The sequence below is a fragment of the Otolemur garnettii genome, unplaced genomic scaffold (assembly GCF_000181295.1).
Source record: "Otolemur garnettii isolate 467f Iridium unplaced genomic scaffold, OtoGar3 scaffold00027, whole genome shotgun sequence".
NCBI classification, from domain to species: domain Eukaryota; kingdom Metazoa; phylum Chordata; class Mammalia; order Primates; family Galagidae; genus Otolemur; species Otolemur garnettii.
Window position 1 is genome coordinate 2,539,879 of NW_003852422.1, and position 18,681 is coordinate 2,558,559.

General features: G+C 42.2%; 1 protein-coding gene across 1 annotated transcript in view; it reads right to left on the reverse strand.

Annotated features, from left to right (window-relative positions):
* The window catches only part of ZNF236 (zinc finger protein 236), a 110,797-nt gene that overhangs the window by 54,134 nt on the left and 37,982 nt on the right, over positions 1 to 18,681 (reverse strand). The window contains exons 9-11 of the mRNA XM_023512359.1: positions 17,772 to 18,000; positions 2,519 to 2,791; positions 954 to 1,157 (exon numbers count right to left, since the gene is read on the reverse strand). Of these exons, the coding sequence (XP_023368127.1) occupies positions 954 to 1,157; positions 2,519 to 2,791; positions 17,772 to 18,000 (706 nt within the window). The remainder of the gene's footprint in view (positions 1 to 953; positions 1,158 to 2,518; positions 2,792 to 17,771; positions 18,001 to 18,681) is intronic.

Here is an 18,681-nt window from a genome sequence, read left to right on the forward strand (position 1 = left end):
TGCTATGGGCACCAAGCCTAAAAATAAAACTTTTAACCAAATAAACAAGAGATTATCATAATGAAAACTCTGAAAAACTGATCAAAGAAACTAAAGGGACCATACACCAAAAAATGGAGAAATATATCATGCTCGTGGATTGACAGAATCAATATGATTAAAATGTCATGCTATCCAAAGCAAACTACAGATTCACTGCACTCCCCATCAAAATACCAATGACGTTCTTCACAGAAATAGAAAAATAATCCCAAAATTTATATGCAACCATCAAAGACCCAGAATAGCCAAAGCCATCCTGCCTGCACCCTTGTCTTAGATTGACCAGCCTCCATACATCTGAGAAATAAATTTCTATAATTTATAAGCTCCCAGTTTATGGCATGTTTGTGATAGCAGCTCAAATGTACTAAAACAATAAGGTTTATTAAACTTTTCTCTAGCACTTACAAAAAAATTGTTTTTCCTAAAGATTCTAGCGAAACAGTGTATTCTTTTTGGGTAGTTTGGATTGATCATAATAACATTGAGCCTAAAAAGTACTTAAAAGCTGGTATTTTCTTTTCCTTTTTAGCCTTAAAATTAAAGCAGTCCAAATAATAATATGTCACACTCCATGGGAATCCAATGCTGGACACAACAAAGAACACTGTGCGTTTCCCACAAACTCCTGTCACCTTCAACAGTGGGACTCAGGCAGCAAAGTGTTCACGACAACACATCCAGGACCCTCTCCACTCACACAGCTCACACAGCTCTCTCAGAACCAAGAACACAGTTTTAGCAGTAGTTTAGAACATGATAGTATAGAACATAATAGCCCACAAAGCAAAATTAGGCTTAATGAACACTTCATCATTACCACGCCTACTACTATTTAACTAAACAGACCATAAAATTCATAAAATACCAATGCTCAGTAAATCGTAAAGACACCTTCCCGTCCCTCTCACCTAAGTCTGTTATGAGAATCGGCTCTTGCAAAGGAATGTCAGGCACTGGGACGTCCGTCTTGCCCACACGAACCTTCGCGGGTTTGCGCTGGTGCCTCATCTTCCTTAATTCCGTGTGTTTAAAGTGGGAAGCAATGTGAGTCTTCCGATGGCCTGAGGTTCGAAATTTTTTGTCACAGTGAGGACACGCAAATGGTCTAACTCCTAATAAAAATAAAAGCACATTTAAAAATTATTTCAAGTAATGAAACCTCAACAGTGAATGCTAACATAAAACACTTCTAATATGAATTTGAATATCCTATTTGTTATTAAATGCTTCTAATGTCACAGATGTTATTCATTAGCGTTTCCCCTTGTTGACAGAACACATTACGCACATCACGGACGCCAAGGCATGGAGTCAGAGCACTGCAAGGGAAGGAGCACCTCCTGAGACAAAGCCACCAACCGGAAAGACTGTCCAGGTGCTCCAACCACTAGCTGTCCTTCAGGATTCTACAGTGTCTAAGGCTGCACTCTCACAAACACTCATCTGCCAATGGGCATTGCGATGCCCGCGTCCCGGGGCTGTGGCTGTGATTAATGCTTAAACAGCATTGTGCAGTGTCATGCAGTTTGTAAACAAGTAGTAAATGGTCCCTGTTACTGACTATAAACAGTGATGATAATAATCATATCCGCTTAATGATCCTATACTACTCTGCCCCCTTTCTGAACAAAATTCCTCTTTCTTTCTTTCTTTTTTTTAATTTCCTTCTTTTATTACCTTTCTGATAGGTGAAAATGTAGATCCTAAAGAAAGACATGTTTTGTGTGTGTGTGTGTGTGTTTTTGCAGTTTTTGGCTGGGTCTGGGTTTGAACTCATGACTTCCGGCATATGGGGCCGACGCCTTACCCCTTTGAGCCACAGGTGCCACCCAAGAAAGACATGTTTTTAAAAACTAATTTTACTTTTTTGAATACTCATCAATATGGTCACCCAGCCAGGGAACCCTGAGGGAACGTGGGGAGATACTGCTAAAGAGTCCCTGGTTTCTTCCAGAGGAGAAAAAATGTTCCAGAATCAAGCATTTGTGAGGTTGCACAATTCTGAATCCTATACTGTTAAGAACATGAATTTTATATGTGAATTAGAGCTCAATAAAGCTGTTATTTAACAAAACTACAGCCCAAACCAAAAAAAAAAAAAAAAATTCATGCCTTAATACAGATTTAAAAAACATCCAAATGTAGGCATTGAGGTCACCCTTCCTGTTCGACCCCTGGACCAATGGGGCAGTTCTTCCCCAGCCACAGCTAAAGCCTACAAGTCTTTGCAGGTAGCAGAAGACCGGCCTCTTCCTCCGAAAGCCTCTCTGACCAATGCTTACCTCCAGTCCCCACGGGGAGCCTCTCTCCACCCTTTGCAACAGACGTTCATAAATGTCCCCGTTTAAAGCCTCCCCAGTACACCTTAGAGCCAGGGAGGTCAAAGTGCTTTGTGCTCCACCCTCAGGTGCCAGACTGCAGCAGGCAACAGGAGGGAAATAGAAAGGCGCGATCAGCACCCGCCCCCGCGCACCTGTGTGCAGGCGGATGTGCACCTTGAGGCTGCCGGACGTGGAGAAGCTCTTCATGCAGTACTGGCACTTGAAGGCCTTGATGCCCGTGTGTGTCTTGATGTGCGCTGTCAGCGTGCTCTTCACTGCGAAGGCCCGGAAGCACTGCGGGCACTTGAAGGGCTTCTCGTGCGTGTGGATGCGGATGTGGCGCACCAGGTCGCTGGGTTTGCGGAACTCCTTGGTGCAATAGGGGCACACGTGCCAGCGCACACCGTTCTCCTCCCGGACCGAGCCTGCACGACAGAGAGGCACACGTCTGCGGGGGCGGACCCATCTGCCGGATGGCGCCAGCCCTGCCGGGTGCCCCAGGGAGGCTCGGGGTGCACCCTCCCTGCAGAAAGACTCACAAAGGCCAGAGCTAACACACCTGATTGCTTACAGGGACAGCTGGCATCTCCTTGATCGCTGAAATTGTTGAGGGCTACGATTTAATCTTGCAGGAGACCTAAATGGTCTGGACCACAGTCCTCAGAGCACCTGAGGGACAAGACCCCTTATCTACAGACCATGCACCGCCAAGCGCTCCCAAGGAGACAGCAGATGTGACAAAATGACTTCATGCTGAACCCAAAGAACACAAAGGGAAGGATGAGATCTGAGTAAGGATCTACTGAGCCTATCTGATATCATAAAAAATACTACAAATGCACGAAATTGTAAGCAACAGTAAGCTCTTATGCTCTGAAAGGGAACGTGTAAAGATAAATGGTAAATATGAATTCGTGATCAAATATAAAGGTTGTTTTCTATATTCTAAATATTGGTATACAGCTTTGAATCACATTAAAAATATTCCTACCAGAAGGAAAACCACTAATAAAATCCACAGAACTGTAATAAGCGCAGCAGTCCCTCCTGCACCTGTCTGTGGCTCCTGCGTCCCCACGCCCCAGGGATAAGGAACCCAGTAGAACCCAAGGCTGCAGGACCAAGCCCCAGGATGCTCTCTCTCCTGACAACCCAGGCGCGCCAGTGGCTCACGGTGGGCAGCTTATAGAGCAATCACTGTTGGACACGGGTGATCCATGCCCTGGCCAGGTGGAGCACCACAGCTAGACTAAACCCCATGCAATTTAAAACTCATTAAAATTGTTTATGGAATTTTCCACATTACATTTTTGGAGCTCAGTTTACATCAGGTGACTAAACCTTAAAAGAGTGAAACTGCAAATAAGGGGGAACTTCTGTAGAATGATTTCTCCCACAAAAAAAATATCAAGGAACAAAATTCAGCAGATTCTTTTTTAGACAGAGCTTCAAGCTGTCCCCCTGGGTAGAGTGCCGTTGCATCATAGCTCACAGCAACCTCCAACTCCTGGGCTCAAGAGAGTCTCCTGCCTCAGCCTCCCAAGTAGCTGGGACCACAGGCACCTGCCACAACACACGGCTATTTTTTTTTTTTTTTTGGTTGTAGCCATCATTGTTGTTTGGCGGCCTGGGCTGGATTCGAACCTGCCACCTTAGGTGTATGTGGCTGGCACCTTAGCCACTTGAGCCACAGGCACCGAGCCAGCAGATTCTTTTTATTTTTAAAAATTTTGGTAAGACTTATGCATCTGAAATTATAATAAATAGACATCTACAGAAATTAAAAAGATAATCCAGGTAAAGAATCATGTAAAATCAAAGATTTGGGCCATGGTAATGCAATTCATTAGAGAATTTTAACTGAAACGTGCTTAGCCACGTCTGTACAGACATAATTTTCTTAGGAGAATTTATCATCAGTAATTACAAGAAATTCTCCATATATGCAAGTGAATCTGTAAAGGAAGAAAACAGGTTTTTCCCAATATAATATTCTTTAGGACAGGAATTCACATAGAAAAGGAAGTTGGATTAAAACAAAAATTTAAAAACACTGACAGAATAGAAACAAGGACCAAGAAAGGAACAGAAAGAAACTACAACCATTAAAGCAGAAAACAAGGGAAATGGTTCTAAAATGAAAGGCATTTTTATTGTAATATTGAGTATTTTAAAGAAATCTAAAACTCAGGACTGCTAAAAACTAATAGGCAAAAATTAATTGAGAAATGTACATAATTACTTAAAGGCTTATCATGACAAATTACAAATGCAAGGTATAAAAAGATAGGGAAATGCTCAAGTAGGGGCTCAAATGAACAAATAAATTTAAAAATAAAAATAAGTATGACAGAACTCTGATAGCTAAAATTAGGAAATCACCCAGAAACCAGAATTTTTTCCACATAAAAATATTTCTATAATTAATTACATAGGTTAGACTACCACTCAGTTCTAATTATTTCTAGGAATAGGCTGGAATAGAAACTACAAACTGTGCTGAAGCTTCTCCAAATCTGGCCTAGATAAGTTTTACTTGGCCCACACAATGTTAAAAAAGGAAAACGGAATCCAGATTTCCAACTCTGACAAACTGAAAGCTCTGGAGACCCAAATCTGCATTCCTACATGGCAAGCCTCCCTGGAGCTGAGCAATAGCTCCCCTCCTCAAACATATTAATAAATTTAGAAAGAAAAACATATGAGTATGAACTCACACTTCAACATGAAAGGCATCAGCTAAAACTCAGTATCTAGTCTTAACTTTAAAAAAAGTCTGAAAAGAAAGAGGCGGTGAATAAAATATACAATTCTATTAACTTTTCAACTTAATAGAAAAATAATAAAAGCATTCATATTAAAGTCAAGGAGAAACATCCACTAACTGCCACTGATTTATAGTATTCTAGAGATACTAGTCAAAGACATAAGACAAGAAAAAATATATAGCATAAACTAGAAACGAAAAAATAAAATCATTATTTATAAATGATACAATCATATGATCTAAAAAACCTAAAACTCAGAAAGATGCCCAAGTTTGGGGTTTTTTTAATTATTATCTCAGTAGATTTAAGGGGATAAGTGTTTTCCTACATGGATGCACTGTACAGTGATGATGTCAGAGCTTTTAACCCATCACCTGAATAGTTAGCACTGTACCTAATAATTTTTAGTTCCTCACTCTGAGGCTCCAAAGTCCATTTTCCTACTCTTTATGACCACATGCATCCATTGTGCAGCTCCCACTTACAAGTGTGTGCATGAGGTATTTATTTTTCCATTACTGCTCTTAGGTGCTTACAGGGGAGAGAGAGAAAGAGATAGTCTTTAAGAGAGTAAAGCAGTCTTCTTAGAAAGATAGATCTTTGTCTTTAGCAGAGCTTAGAGATCTTCAGCCATGCTGGCGTTCTACAGGCAGGAGAGGAGATAGAGTCAGAGTAAGCGGGTCTGTGATAGAATTAGCATGCTCCCAACTGCCTTCTCCTCCAGTCTAATACAAGGCTGATCTCATGCCTCACAACACCATAGGTGTAGAGACTGCCAATTCACTGATGCTCTCATTTCTTGAGCTCTCTCCTGCTTGTTAGGAGAGCTAAATCCCTCTCTGTGCCCTTTTCACCAAGGTGTTCCATTATTGAGCTATACAGGTTGGCGACAATCTAGCAAAATTATAAAGGTATGTACAAGTGTTTTGTCATCAAGCACCTTACTTACATAAATAAGGAAATCTGAATAAGGTCTATAGAATGAACCTTGGATCAATTTTAATTTCCTGATGATTCCACTATGATTATGTAAGAAAATGTCCTTGATTTTAGGAAATATATACTGAAGTATTTAGAGTTAAAAAAAAATTATAATTCCTTTCTGAAAATTTAGGAAAAAATAGGTAAAAAGAGTAAGCAAATGGGGGCATTGCCTATGGCTCAGTGGGTAGGGCGCCAGCCCCATATATTAAGGGTGGCAGATTCAAATCCAGCCTAGGCCAAACTGCAACAAAAAAATAGCCAGGCATTGTGGCAGGTGCCTATGGTCCCAGCTACTTGGGAGACTGAGGCAAGAGAATCGCCTAAGCCCAGGAGTTGGAGGTTGCTGTGAGCTGTGATGCCACAGCACTCTAGTGAGGGTGATAAAGTGAGACTCTGTCCCCCTCGAAAAAAAGAGTAAGCAAATGTAGTAAAATCGTAACATTTGGGGTAATATTGTTTTTGAAATATTTTTGTTAAAACTATTTTAAAATTAAAACAAAGCTATCTTCATAGAATTTACCCTTTGAAATCTGCCACTTCTTAGAAATGTCCCCATAGATAAATTCCCATGTGTGAAATGGCAGGGCCACAGAGATGCTGGCTGCAGCATTAATCCTGTTAGCAAGTTCAGCACGGCTGAGGTATGGGACGTCTGGTGAGAACCAGAGGGTCAGACCTTGAGATTTGGGAAGGACTAGATTACAATAGGCCTTACCTGCCACAGAAGGGTTCTTGGCAGAAAAGAAAATAGCCTAGATGTGCTCTCATCATGGTCCAGTCAGCTCCCAGACAAGAAAAGGCTCTAGAGGACCTGACCCAGCCAGCTCATGCTGGGCATCAGCTGCACCACCATGAGGGAGAGGGTGACAAGGGCAAGTGCTGCTTTCTGCTAGCCAGGCCTGGGCAGTGCAGGTGGGATGATGTGGCCAGAAAGACATCTTTGGATTCTTCTGTGAGACTGGAGGATGCCTGCTGTAATCAGAAAACTCCAAGTACAGCAGCTGGAGGGGGTGTGCAGGCTCTTCTGGGGCAAAACCCACATGCTGGTTCCAACAAAGGGCTGGGCCTGGCCTGAAGCCTGCCAAGTATGCAGGTTCTAGACCAGATAACACACAGTGAGGGCAAAGTCAAGTCTCTTTAAATACAAATATTCAGAACTTCAATAACTGATTAGGGAGACACTCAGGTCTGGGCTTCAAGCTCATATGCTGACTCCCCAGCCAGAGAAGACTTTTACATGAAGTAAGCTGCCCAAGCCATTGTCTTACTTTTTGATACAGAATGTCTCACCAAATGGCCCCAGTTTTTGCTTTGTTTTGTGCATGTGTGCACACATATGTGTTGGGGAGGGGGTCACATTTGCACTCGGCAGTGAACCTAAATCCAAAGGAGGCTGATCTGCACCTGTTCATGATGGCAACTCAGTTGGTGGATCACGACGGAATGTCTCAACACAAGATACCCTGAACAAAAGGATGTCCAAACCTAAGGTGACCCAATTTTAACATTGGTAAAGCGGGACACCATTGACCCGGGGGTGGGGGGTGGGGGGTGGTGTTTTCCTTAATTAAAAATTTGGTCTATATGAAGCAATAAAAATTTTCATAGAATGCAAAAATAGTATTATAATATTTTTTTTAATTTTAACATAAGTACAATTTACAAATATACATTTAAAAAATTATGTATAGTATTATTTTATTCTTTGGCATATTTCTCATTTGAGTGAATATTTTTAGTAGATTGCTGTCATTGCTTAAAAGGTCATGAAATTTTTCATAAGAATTTGTTCAATTATATTTCACATATAAAATGGCTTTCAAAGTCTCAACACTTAATTGTGATTTTTCTGATGTCCACACTTTATTTACTGTAGAAAAAACACGTTCAGTCGCAGCATTAGTTCCTGGTAAGGACAGTGCGTATCCCACAATTTTTAGTGTATTATTGTATGGAACATGGTTTGTTTCAAAATGATGAAATATTTCTAACCATTTGTTCTCTGTTGTGATTTTTGCTAATGCCCAAGATTTAACCTTTTCCTTATCAATATATTTTTTTAATAATGATGCCGCATAAGTTGTGTCACTTTCAAGGCTGGTGCTAGACTTTTTGCCGCCACTATAAAATATAAATAATATAAGTACTGTCTGCTAAATTCATGAAATAAATAAATTACTTACCTGAAGTATCTGAATAGCTGATTTGTTGACATCACTTGTTTAACTAGCACTAGCGTGCACTACTATGTGTATCGTCTGACAGACAGTTACAAAATGTTTTTGTGGTTGCCAATGCCAAAAAATGCCATTGTTCATTAAGTCCAAACAATGGTGGTTGAATTCTAACAACTGATCAACAATGCAAAATTTGATTAGCAGTTCTCGATAATCAGTTCTCAACAATTATTTATTATTATTAAAGTTTAACTTTATAAAATTAACAAAAATAATATAAAACTCATATCCTGGCAAAACAGCCACATGGCAACCGAAAAACGTATATTCCCTTCCCATTCTCCCACCGTTCCCTAGCTTGTTGTGCATTCTTTCCAAAAATCAGGACTTTTTTAAAATGCCGTGGGACGTGGGACATTTTTTTTTGTTAAAAATCGGGACTGTCCTACTAAAAGCCGGACTCCTGGTCACCTTATCAAAACTTGCTGGAATCACGCCACCAAATCACACAAAGGGCCAACATACTCACTCAGAAATGACATGTCAGTGCTCTGAAGTCTGGTTTCACACCTAATGCCCTCGGTCGTAAATCAGCAGAAGTTCCATAGTAAGAAGCCTGTGACAGGTTGTCTGATATGGCAACCAAAAAACAGACCCTGGTGATAAAAGGAACTAGGGAACTATTGGTGTCCAGCATTGACCAAGAAGATGATGTTGACACCCACTGGGTACACGAAAAGAGATGGCCATGAGAGTTCCTAGACAAGGTCATCAAGGATGGCGACATCAGGAACACTCAGGGGCAGCACGGGACGCTCAAACTAGCAGCTCACAAAGCCGACAGCACTGCCTCCAACACAACTGGGTTGTGCTATGATTATCTTCATATTCTGAAATAGCTTATAGTGTTCTCAGATCAGCAAAAGCTGATGGAGAAGCCATCACATCGGTTGCTATGAATAAACTGACTTATGTTGAAGCATATGTATCTCTGAAGATGAGGCCACGTCAGCAGAACACAGACACAGCTGGAGTCACTGCCGGACAGCCTTGCTCACATCCTCTGGCAACTGCTGGCTTCGCTTGCAGTGTGTTTGTATGTGGCAGTATGGGCAGACCACATGGTTCCTGGAAAGTGCCGTTAGTGAGAGCACCATCCACGCTGGCAGACACTCTTTCAGGTGTTACCACATTTCCTTGTGATGGTTCGATGGCTAGTATTTCACAGGACCTGATTTAGACTCTGGTAACATCAGGAGTTAGCTCCTATTAGCACAACTCTGTGACACCAGAGTTCTTCTGAGCAGTTGTTACAAGTGAAGTTTTCCAGGCTGAGCCTCAGTGCATTACGCAATGTTGTGGACGCAGAACTCACTGCTCGCCTGCCATCTCAACTCATCAGCTCTCTCATGCAACAAATAGACCCTCTCACTGAGGATATTCTGAACAGAACATGACTGACTAGTACTCTCTCCACCTAAAAATGGTTGCTCGTCAAGTATGTATTTATGAGACAGCTGGAGTACTGACTATTGGCAGCAAACAGCAGTCAGACTTGGAAAAGAAGCAAGCATTCATGAGGGAGCTGTTGACTCCACAGGTGGAAAAGTTTACATTCTGCTGAAGACCTGGTAGTGGTACCAGGTGAAGGCAGGCGAACATCTCTAGGAGACAGTCTCGACCATGCTGTTGGGCTTGCAGTGGACCTAGCAAAGCCTGCACAACCAGCTAACTGTGAAGCAGCGAGGGCATGCTGGTTCATCAGAACCGCTGCAGACACTGCCACCCTCAGTGCACTTTGCCAGAGGACAGCCTCAGGGGGACATTCCTGTCTGCTGTCACATCAGGGTTATTTGCCTGGGAGAGAAGCCCTTCCACTCCTCAGTCTGCTCAGATGTGTGTTTGGAGACTTGTGAAGGAGGAGACCCCGCAAGCTTCTTCCTCCTGCCAAGCAGATTATAGCCAAGGCTGGGACACAGAAGCCTGGATCCGTGGCAGGTGCTCACTGCTTTGCTCATGCAGCTGTTGAAAAGCCGCTCCAACCAACAGAAGAAAACACACAGCTTGCTGCCTCCAAGAAGAGGCGTGGGGAGGAGTCACTTCACTCCCCTCACACAGCCACTGGCAGTGCAAAGAGCAGAGGCCTGACAAACAGCACAGGTGAGCATGAGCGAGAGAGTGCAGGTTACTGTCACCCGAGAGCAGCTCAATTCCAGGTTCAAGTGCACAGAAACTTCTGTCTTCCAAAGTTGCAGGACTCAGAAGAGGGATGGAGGGACCAGAGGGACTTGCCTATCTTGTGACCAGCATGTTGCTCTCAAGTGGCTCTGAGCACCTTCAAGACACACCGGGTGCTGACAGATGTGCCACCTGTACTGGCTTATCTGGGCTGCAGTGACACTGACAACATCCACCTCAGATGCGGCCCAGAATGCATGCAGGGCTTCCAGGGACACCTGCCCTCTTGCGAGTCACTCCAGAAATAATTCAGGACTTGCATCAAGCACTTCAGTGGCATGAAGATGAAGTTTTGTTGTTGTTGTTGTTTTTTTTTGGGGGGGGGGAGACAGAATCTCAAGCTGTTGCCTTGAATAGAGTGCCATGGCATCATAGTTCACATCAACCTCCAATTCTTGGGCTCAAGCAATCCTCTCGCCTCAGTTTTTTCTATTTTTAGTAGAGACGGGGGTCTCACCTTTGCTCAGGCTGGTCTCGAACTCGTGAGTTCAAGTAATCCACCTGCCTCGGCCTCCCAGAGTGCTAGGATTACAGGTGTGAGCCACTGTACCTGGCCAAGGATGAAGTTTCTAAAAAAGCATTTAAGGTGCTCTTCTGGGGAAGAAGGTCCCCCTGCCTCTGTCCATCACCAGGAGTTTCAGTGACTTAGGCTGGACCACTGTTTTTGTGCCATTCACATTGGTATTTTTAACACTGCTTTTAGCTTACTGTAGTATATTTGCCTGGAAGTTTCTGTTAAGTGGGTATAATCTTCCCTAAAATACAGGTGTGTGACAAGAGAAGTCACCTGCATGCTGACTTAGACTGTTCTATGTAAAAGTGCTGTTAAAACATACAGCAGAGCTATCCTAGTACCTTAATTTTGTTAACTTGAAACCTTAAGTCCTTTATGAAGACCATCCCAGTGGAAAATAGCGTACTTGTTTTCAATGCTGAATACAAATGTTAAAAAGCTTCATCTTCTTTTGTGTATGCAGATAAAAGTACAGCTGGAATACAACTAAAACTAATTTTTTGCAATCAGTAATCATAGTGCTTTAAATTGTTTCAATGCCAAAGTATATTCTACCAGAGAGAGAGGCTTAATTAATTTATTGACTTAAAAGGAAAAGGCTGATCTGGAAACCATTCTTCTAAGTAAAGTGTCACGAGATTGGAAAAACAAACACCACACGTACTATTAAATTGGAACTACCTGATCAACTCTGGTGTGCATATATGGAAATTAACACTCATTGGAAATCAAGCTGGTGGGGGGTGGAGATGGGTAAATTCACAGCTAATGGGTACCATGCACACTAGCTGAGTGATGGGATACTTAATTAGCTTGACTCAAACTGTACAAAAGCAATTTATGTAACCAAAATGTGTGTACCCCTGTAATAGTCTGGAATTTTAAAAATAAATAAATAAAAGTAGATGCTGGTGTAATATAATTTTTACCAAAACAAAATAAAGAAAATAATTGGTCAAGTGAATCCAGCAATATGTAAAAAAGAAAATATAAAGAAAAAAAAGAAAAGGATAAAAGATCACAACCCAGATGAAAGGCATTCTCTGTCTATACTAAATCAGTTATTCTAATTTACCACTTTGGACATTAAAAATATAATCATAGCAAAAGTGACAATATAAGAGAACATCCTAACTCTGAAAGATAACCAACCTACAGTAAAAAGCGAAACTCATTTGTGAAACACTAATCATCCCTGTTATGAATCAGGAAGGAGGCAGACCCCTGTCGATGCCTCTCACAACACCACAGAAGTCCAAGCCACTGGACAAAAAGACTGTCCCTGTTCACATACAACAAAGTTGTCTGCATGGAAACCCAGTATCACCTACGAACTGCTAAAATTAATAGAAGAGGATCTTAGGTTTAAAATCAATAAACAAAAGTTGGTTCCCTTTGTATATACCAACAAAAAATGGGAAATACAATTTAAAGGCACTTTACAAAAACCAAAAAAGGAAGGTAAAAGAATTAAGTCTAATAGAAGGTTTGCAGGAGCTTTGTGACCAACCAAATGACATCGGTAGACGTTCTAAGATATAAAAAGGATGGTAATGTTGGCCCTTTTTATCTGGGGGGGTTCCACATCCACAGATTTAACCAACAGGTTGAAAAATATTTGGAGGTAAAAGGGGGGAGTAGATCTGTACTGAAAATGTGCAAGTATTTTTCTCTTGTCATTATTCCCTAAACAATGCAGTGTGACCACGACTTCTACGGCATTTACATTGTATTAAGTATTATCACCCATCCCTGGAGATAGAGGGCACGGGAGGATGTGTGCAGCTTATACACAGATACTGCACCATTATACATGGGGGACTTGAGCATCTGTGGATTGGGTATCATGGGGGTTCCTGGAACCAAACCTCCACGAACACCAAGGGACAAGTGCATTTCAAAAACATCAATTTTTATAACTAAAGACCAAGATAACCCTGAAGAGAATAAAGGATAATCTATCGCATGCATTTCAAGAGCAGTGAAATAATGGAGATGCTGTGGTGCTGACAGTGACACAGAGAAGCAGAGCCAGGAGTCCAGATCTAGGCATACACCTGGATGAAAACAAGACCTGCAACCAACTGCCGTCACACCCCACAGAGAAAGGGTAGGTGTCTCCATCAGTGGTGCTAGACTAGTACCAAACAGGAAAATATCAGATTTCAATCCTACCTCTTATCACACACAAAAATAAAGTCCAGGTGAGCTCATGAAGTAAACGTGAGAGCCAAACCTTAACACACGTACTTTTGGAAGAACGTATGCGGAAATTCAACATGAGTAAGGAGAGATTTCTTAACACAAGACCCCCAAACTATAAATAAGAAGACCAATCCATATAACTTCATTAAAAGTCAGCATCTCTTCATATGTTCATCAAAATATACCAAAAGGAAAAAATGCCTTCGAGACCGTAAAAGTAGAAGTTCAAACTGGAGAAAGTATCTGAAACACCAATGAACAATAAAGAACTAATATCCGAAACATACATATAAAGAGCTCTAACAAATCAGTAAGAAAAAGACAACCCAACAGAGAAAGGAACAGGCATCTATGGGGAAAGACAGTAAGTGACTGTGCAAGTCCCTTCTAAAATGTAAACCTGGGTAACAGTGACTGGTTAAAACTGCTCTCGTGGCCTGTGTGACAGAGTCTGTGTGCATGACTGCAGCCAAATACACGCTCACCTAAGTGCACGGGTTGCATAAAATAATAGCAATATCTAAACAAAATTTAATACTACAAAATGGTCAATATGTAAAAAACACTTAAAATGCAATTGTGAAAATGATCCGTAGAGCAGAATGTTCTCCTGTCTCATCTAAAGCTAACTGCACAGCCACTTGCTTCACACGGGAGCATCAATACCTCGCTCTCCTCCACCTGCTCGGTGACGCCTTCACGCTCCTCATACGGCCCAGCAGCTTGTCTCTGAAGTCTGAGCACTTCCTGCAGGGAGCAATCATCTGACATCCTGAGTGTCACCTGAAAATTACTCTACCTGACTTTTCCCTGCTATGCAGCGTCAATGTGACTCTTCACTCGCATCATAAACTCCTACTAGGTCGTTACCCTTTTTAATACTTGTGTATTTATACAGTGTGTTAAATTCAGTAGATGATGGACACTCAGCTCAAACTAGATTACCATCTTAAAAAATTAAAGAAAGATAAAACTTACACAGAATTAAATATCATTCAAAACAGAATCTAAAGAAAATCTCATGAACTTTGAATATCTTACTATCAAAGAATTTTACACAAATAAGATTAACTGTTGAATTTTCAAACTGTATTTATCTATGTCCAAATAAATAAGCATTTTTAAAAGTTTTCTAAAACACATTCATATATGTTTATTTCTACCATATAGGCTCTCCTAAAAGACAAGAGCAATAACAAAAAAGATCTCTTGAATTATTGAAAGCATATGTAAAAATCCAAACATATTCATGTACTAATTTGTAAAAAAACTGCATAGGTTGCAAAGAATCTGACCAAGAGCAAGAGACCCTCGGTCTAAGGTTAGATTTAGATGAAACAAGAGAATCTTCTACTCTAAGGATCATTTTCACAATTACATTTGTAACTAAGGGACCCTCGGTCTCCATGGGGGCTGGTTCAGGGTCTCCCAAAGACACCAAAGTCCCTGCCATAACCTGGTGTAGAACTTGCAAATAACACAGGCACAGTTTCCACACACCTGCAACCATCTCAGGATCGCTTATCATACCTGTGACTACGATGACAATTCAGTGTACATAAAGGTTATACTGTATTGTTTAGGGAATGATGACAAGAAAGAAAAAGTCTGTATGTGGACAGATGGTTTTTTTCCCTGAAATATTTGCAATCTGTGGTTGGCTAAATCCACAAATGTGGAACCCATGGACAGAGACAACTGGCTGTACCCAGTTTTGTACAATTAGAAAAATCAAGCCTATCAGAGATACAATTACACGGCATGTTACAAGGAGCAAAAGAAAAAGGCTTGCTATAGGAAATTAGAAACAGCACTCAGGGCTCAGTGCCTGTGGCTCAAGCGGCTAAGGCACCAGCCACAGACACCTAAGGTGGCGGGTTCGAATCCAGCCCAGTCTGCCAAACAACAATGACGGCTGCAACCAAAAAATAGCCAGGCATTGTGGCGAGCACCTGTGGTCCCAGCTACTTGCGAGGCTGAGGCAGGAGACTCGCTTGAGCCCAGGAGTTGGAGGTTGCTGTGAGCTGTGATACCACAGCACACTACCCAGGGTGACAGCTTGAGGCTTTGTCTCAAAAACAAACAAACAAAAAAAAACAGAAACAGCACTCAGGGTTAATATATTTATTTTTTAAAAGCAGGTGAGCCTACGAACTGCAGCATCTTGGAGCCCACATACTGCACTAGGGCAGCAGGATGCCTACCTGTCACACAGCACAGCACAATGAACCAGAGCTCACAGCCATGATCCCAAGTCATCGAGAAAACAGTTCACAAACCACACTCTGGTCTAAGAAGGTGAAGTCTGCAACAACTTTCAGAAGAGTTTCTGCACAAAATAGTTATACCATTTTCATACTTAAAGGAATAAAACATCAGCTTTTAAAAACACTTTTCACCATGATTTTTAAAATGCCAATACTTGACTACAATAAATTTCAAACTTTACTAAAAATTCACAACGGTTTATCTGTCACAAGTTGTATGACAATCATAAAAACATCTGCTAAAATTTTATTATACAAACCTCTTAAAAAAACAAAGCAAACTCTACCAAAAATATTCACTCTGATAAAACTCAAAAAATCAAACAGTAATAACTTTATTTGGCAGAGTATGTCCAACTTGGGGACATAATTAAGGTTAATTCTAAGCACTTAAGAAAATGTTATGACTAAGGATCAAGCATGGTTTTGAACATGGTCTTCCCAGGACATCAAATGACATTCTGCCTTTGGAGAAGCACTTTCAGACTTAATCATGATGCTAAAAGTGTGCTGGTCATTGAAAACTTTCATCAGAAGAGCTATCTTTATATAGAAACATGCCCCCAATCACAGTATCAGAAAAGAGATTTTTTTTTCCACAAAAATGCCAGCTCCAACTTGTACTAAGGATCTCAATCTAAAATTACTAGAAATGCATATATTTGTTCCATCCTCTATGTATGGACTCAAGTATTTCAGAAAGTCTTGTACATAATCTTTACAAACTCGGTGTGCAGAGCACTCCAAATCAGAACGGCTACCGGGAGCTCCCTTGCAGCGCCACCCTGAACTCCACGGCTAGAGGGGTGCAGAGGAGAAAGCTCAGAGAGCTGCTGTGATAAGTGCAGGTCTGGAAGGGGCATGTGCAGTGAAGCCCACTGCTCAGTCTGAGGGGCCATTGCTACCTGGGATTTTCAGTGAAGTCTGACTTCACTCCTCACCCAGCAGCCTGCAGGTGTGTAAAGCACCTTTAATTTAGCACCCTAGCTAAAGACAACAGCCCAGGGGCCTCAGAGGAGACCCTTCCCAAGGCAGTGGGTTGCACAGTGTAACAACAACACACAAGCACTGGACCCTGTGGGGCTCCTGGAAACCCCACAGGATAAACTGTGTAGATTCCAGCATCCTATTTTTCACTTGAAGAGAAAAGGGCCAGATGAAGATGAAGAGCAGGACGAGTGTCACGTGGCTGGACAAACAAGGACTCACAATCACACTGTTAAGGAGAGAATATACTCTCGGAAGGAAGCACTAATGGAGATGGCAATGCTACTCCATGCTTCCCAGCAAGAAAGCACTTGGTGCCCACAATCCCTGCAAAAGGATTTTATAGGGAGTTTTGCCCAAAAGATGGGACTCTATCTTACCCAAGAACAAGTCAGTGAATATCTGCTCCTGTGCAAACAGCCACATTGAGCTCTGCAGGACATTCAGAAGTGAACAGAATGTGACCCAGACCAGAGCCAGCTAAGGAGCTATGCAGAAATGCCTCAGACTGCACCTGCACAATAGCTCACAGGACTGAGGTAAGAACGTGGACCAGCCTAAGAGCCATAGCAGGTGGGGAGAGGCAACAGTTAGCTGGCCTTGAACGATGGCCAAGATTTGGCAGAGAACAGAGGAAGGTCAGGAAGAAGACAGTCTTGATGCAGATAGCCTGCAAGAAAAGCAGGATATTCTGAAGACATGGCAATGTTTACAAACAGCAGGAATCCAGCTTGACTGTGATGTGAGTCCCTACCCAGAAAAGCAGGGGGAGGGAAGCTGGAGATGCAGGTGGACAGGTCACAGAGGACTCAGCAGCCAAGAGACGGATGAAGGTGCAGAATAGCAAAGGGCCAGGCATGTGAGGGAGCTGGGCTGGGGTAGATACCTGCTCAGGCAACATGTAGATGGGACAGGAGGAAAAGAGTGGTCAGGAGATACCAGGACCACAGCCACACCCAGGAAGCATCGGGGGCAAGAATGGAAGGAAAGCAATGGGCTTAAGCCTAAAGGAGACGCCCGGACACAGCAGACAGAACAGCCAGGGACAAGGCAGGTTTCAGGCCTGCAGACTAGTGGGGAGGAACTCACTGAGATGAGAAAAGAAATGAAAGAAGTTTGAGAAATCCTTTTCAGACAGTAATCAACTACAGCAAGAGTCAAACATTCAGTACACACATCACTTTAGAAGAAAAGGGGAGAATACTTCTTAAAAACAAGCCATATAATAGCTAAAATGCCCAAATATTAAAGCCTATTAAAATTACCAGGTAGAAATGGTGATTTCTTCTTTATAATTTTTTTTTCTTTCTTATCCAATTTCTCTGAGCTTTCCTGTTCTTTCTCTTGCTCTGCCTCTCCAGGGTTGGTCTGCTCAGGTGACACACTGGAAACATCTGGATTCCGAATCTGCGTTCCAGAAGCCGTGGCATGGCTGGGGTCGCTAGGGTGTGCTGCAGCTGGAATTGAAGACAGCCCACTGTTTTCTAAGGCTTGCTAAGACAGAACAAAACTAAAAGGTTAGAAGAAACAACGGCCCAAATCTGCCTACCAAAATCAGTCACAAAGATCTCATAAAGCTAATTGCACCCCAAGAAATAAAAATCTGTAACTCCAAGTGATCACATACACATGAGGGTTCCAGCATCCCTGAGGCTGTATTATCTGACATCTCACCCCCACCCAAAATGTGACAACCATTTATGTTTCTAAATTAAAAGAAATTAAAATTAATTAACTTGATTTTTTGAACTCTTACCCTAGACAACTTTCATCGTCTCTAAATAGGTCTGAGAATCCCTATTTAGGGCATAAAGTACACTAAGTTTACCTTTAAGGTATTGGCTGTGTAATAACATCCCCAGACCCCTATGCCCCTGGCCAATTTCTCAGCATGAAGGCAGGGAGGTCAGTTTAACAAACACCAGAGGGGGCAGCGAGGGGAAGGCACCTCAGAGTAGAAGTAAGCTCCGTGCTCCCCTCCCTCCTATCCCTCAGCTCCGTGCTCCCCTCCTCTCCTCTCCCATAATTCTGCACTCCCCTCTCTTTTCCTCCAGCTGCGTCTCCCCTCCCCTCCTCTCTGCTCCCTCTCAGCTCTGTGCTCCCCTCCTTCCTATCCCTCAGTTCCGTGCTCCCCTCCTCTCTCCTCCCTCTCAGCTCTGTGCTCCCCTCCTTCCT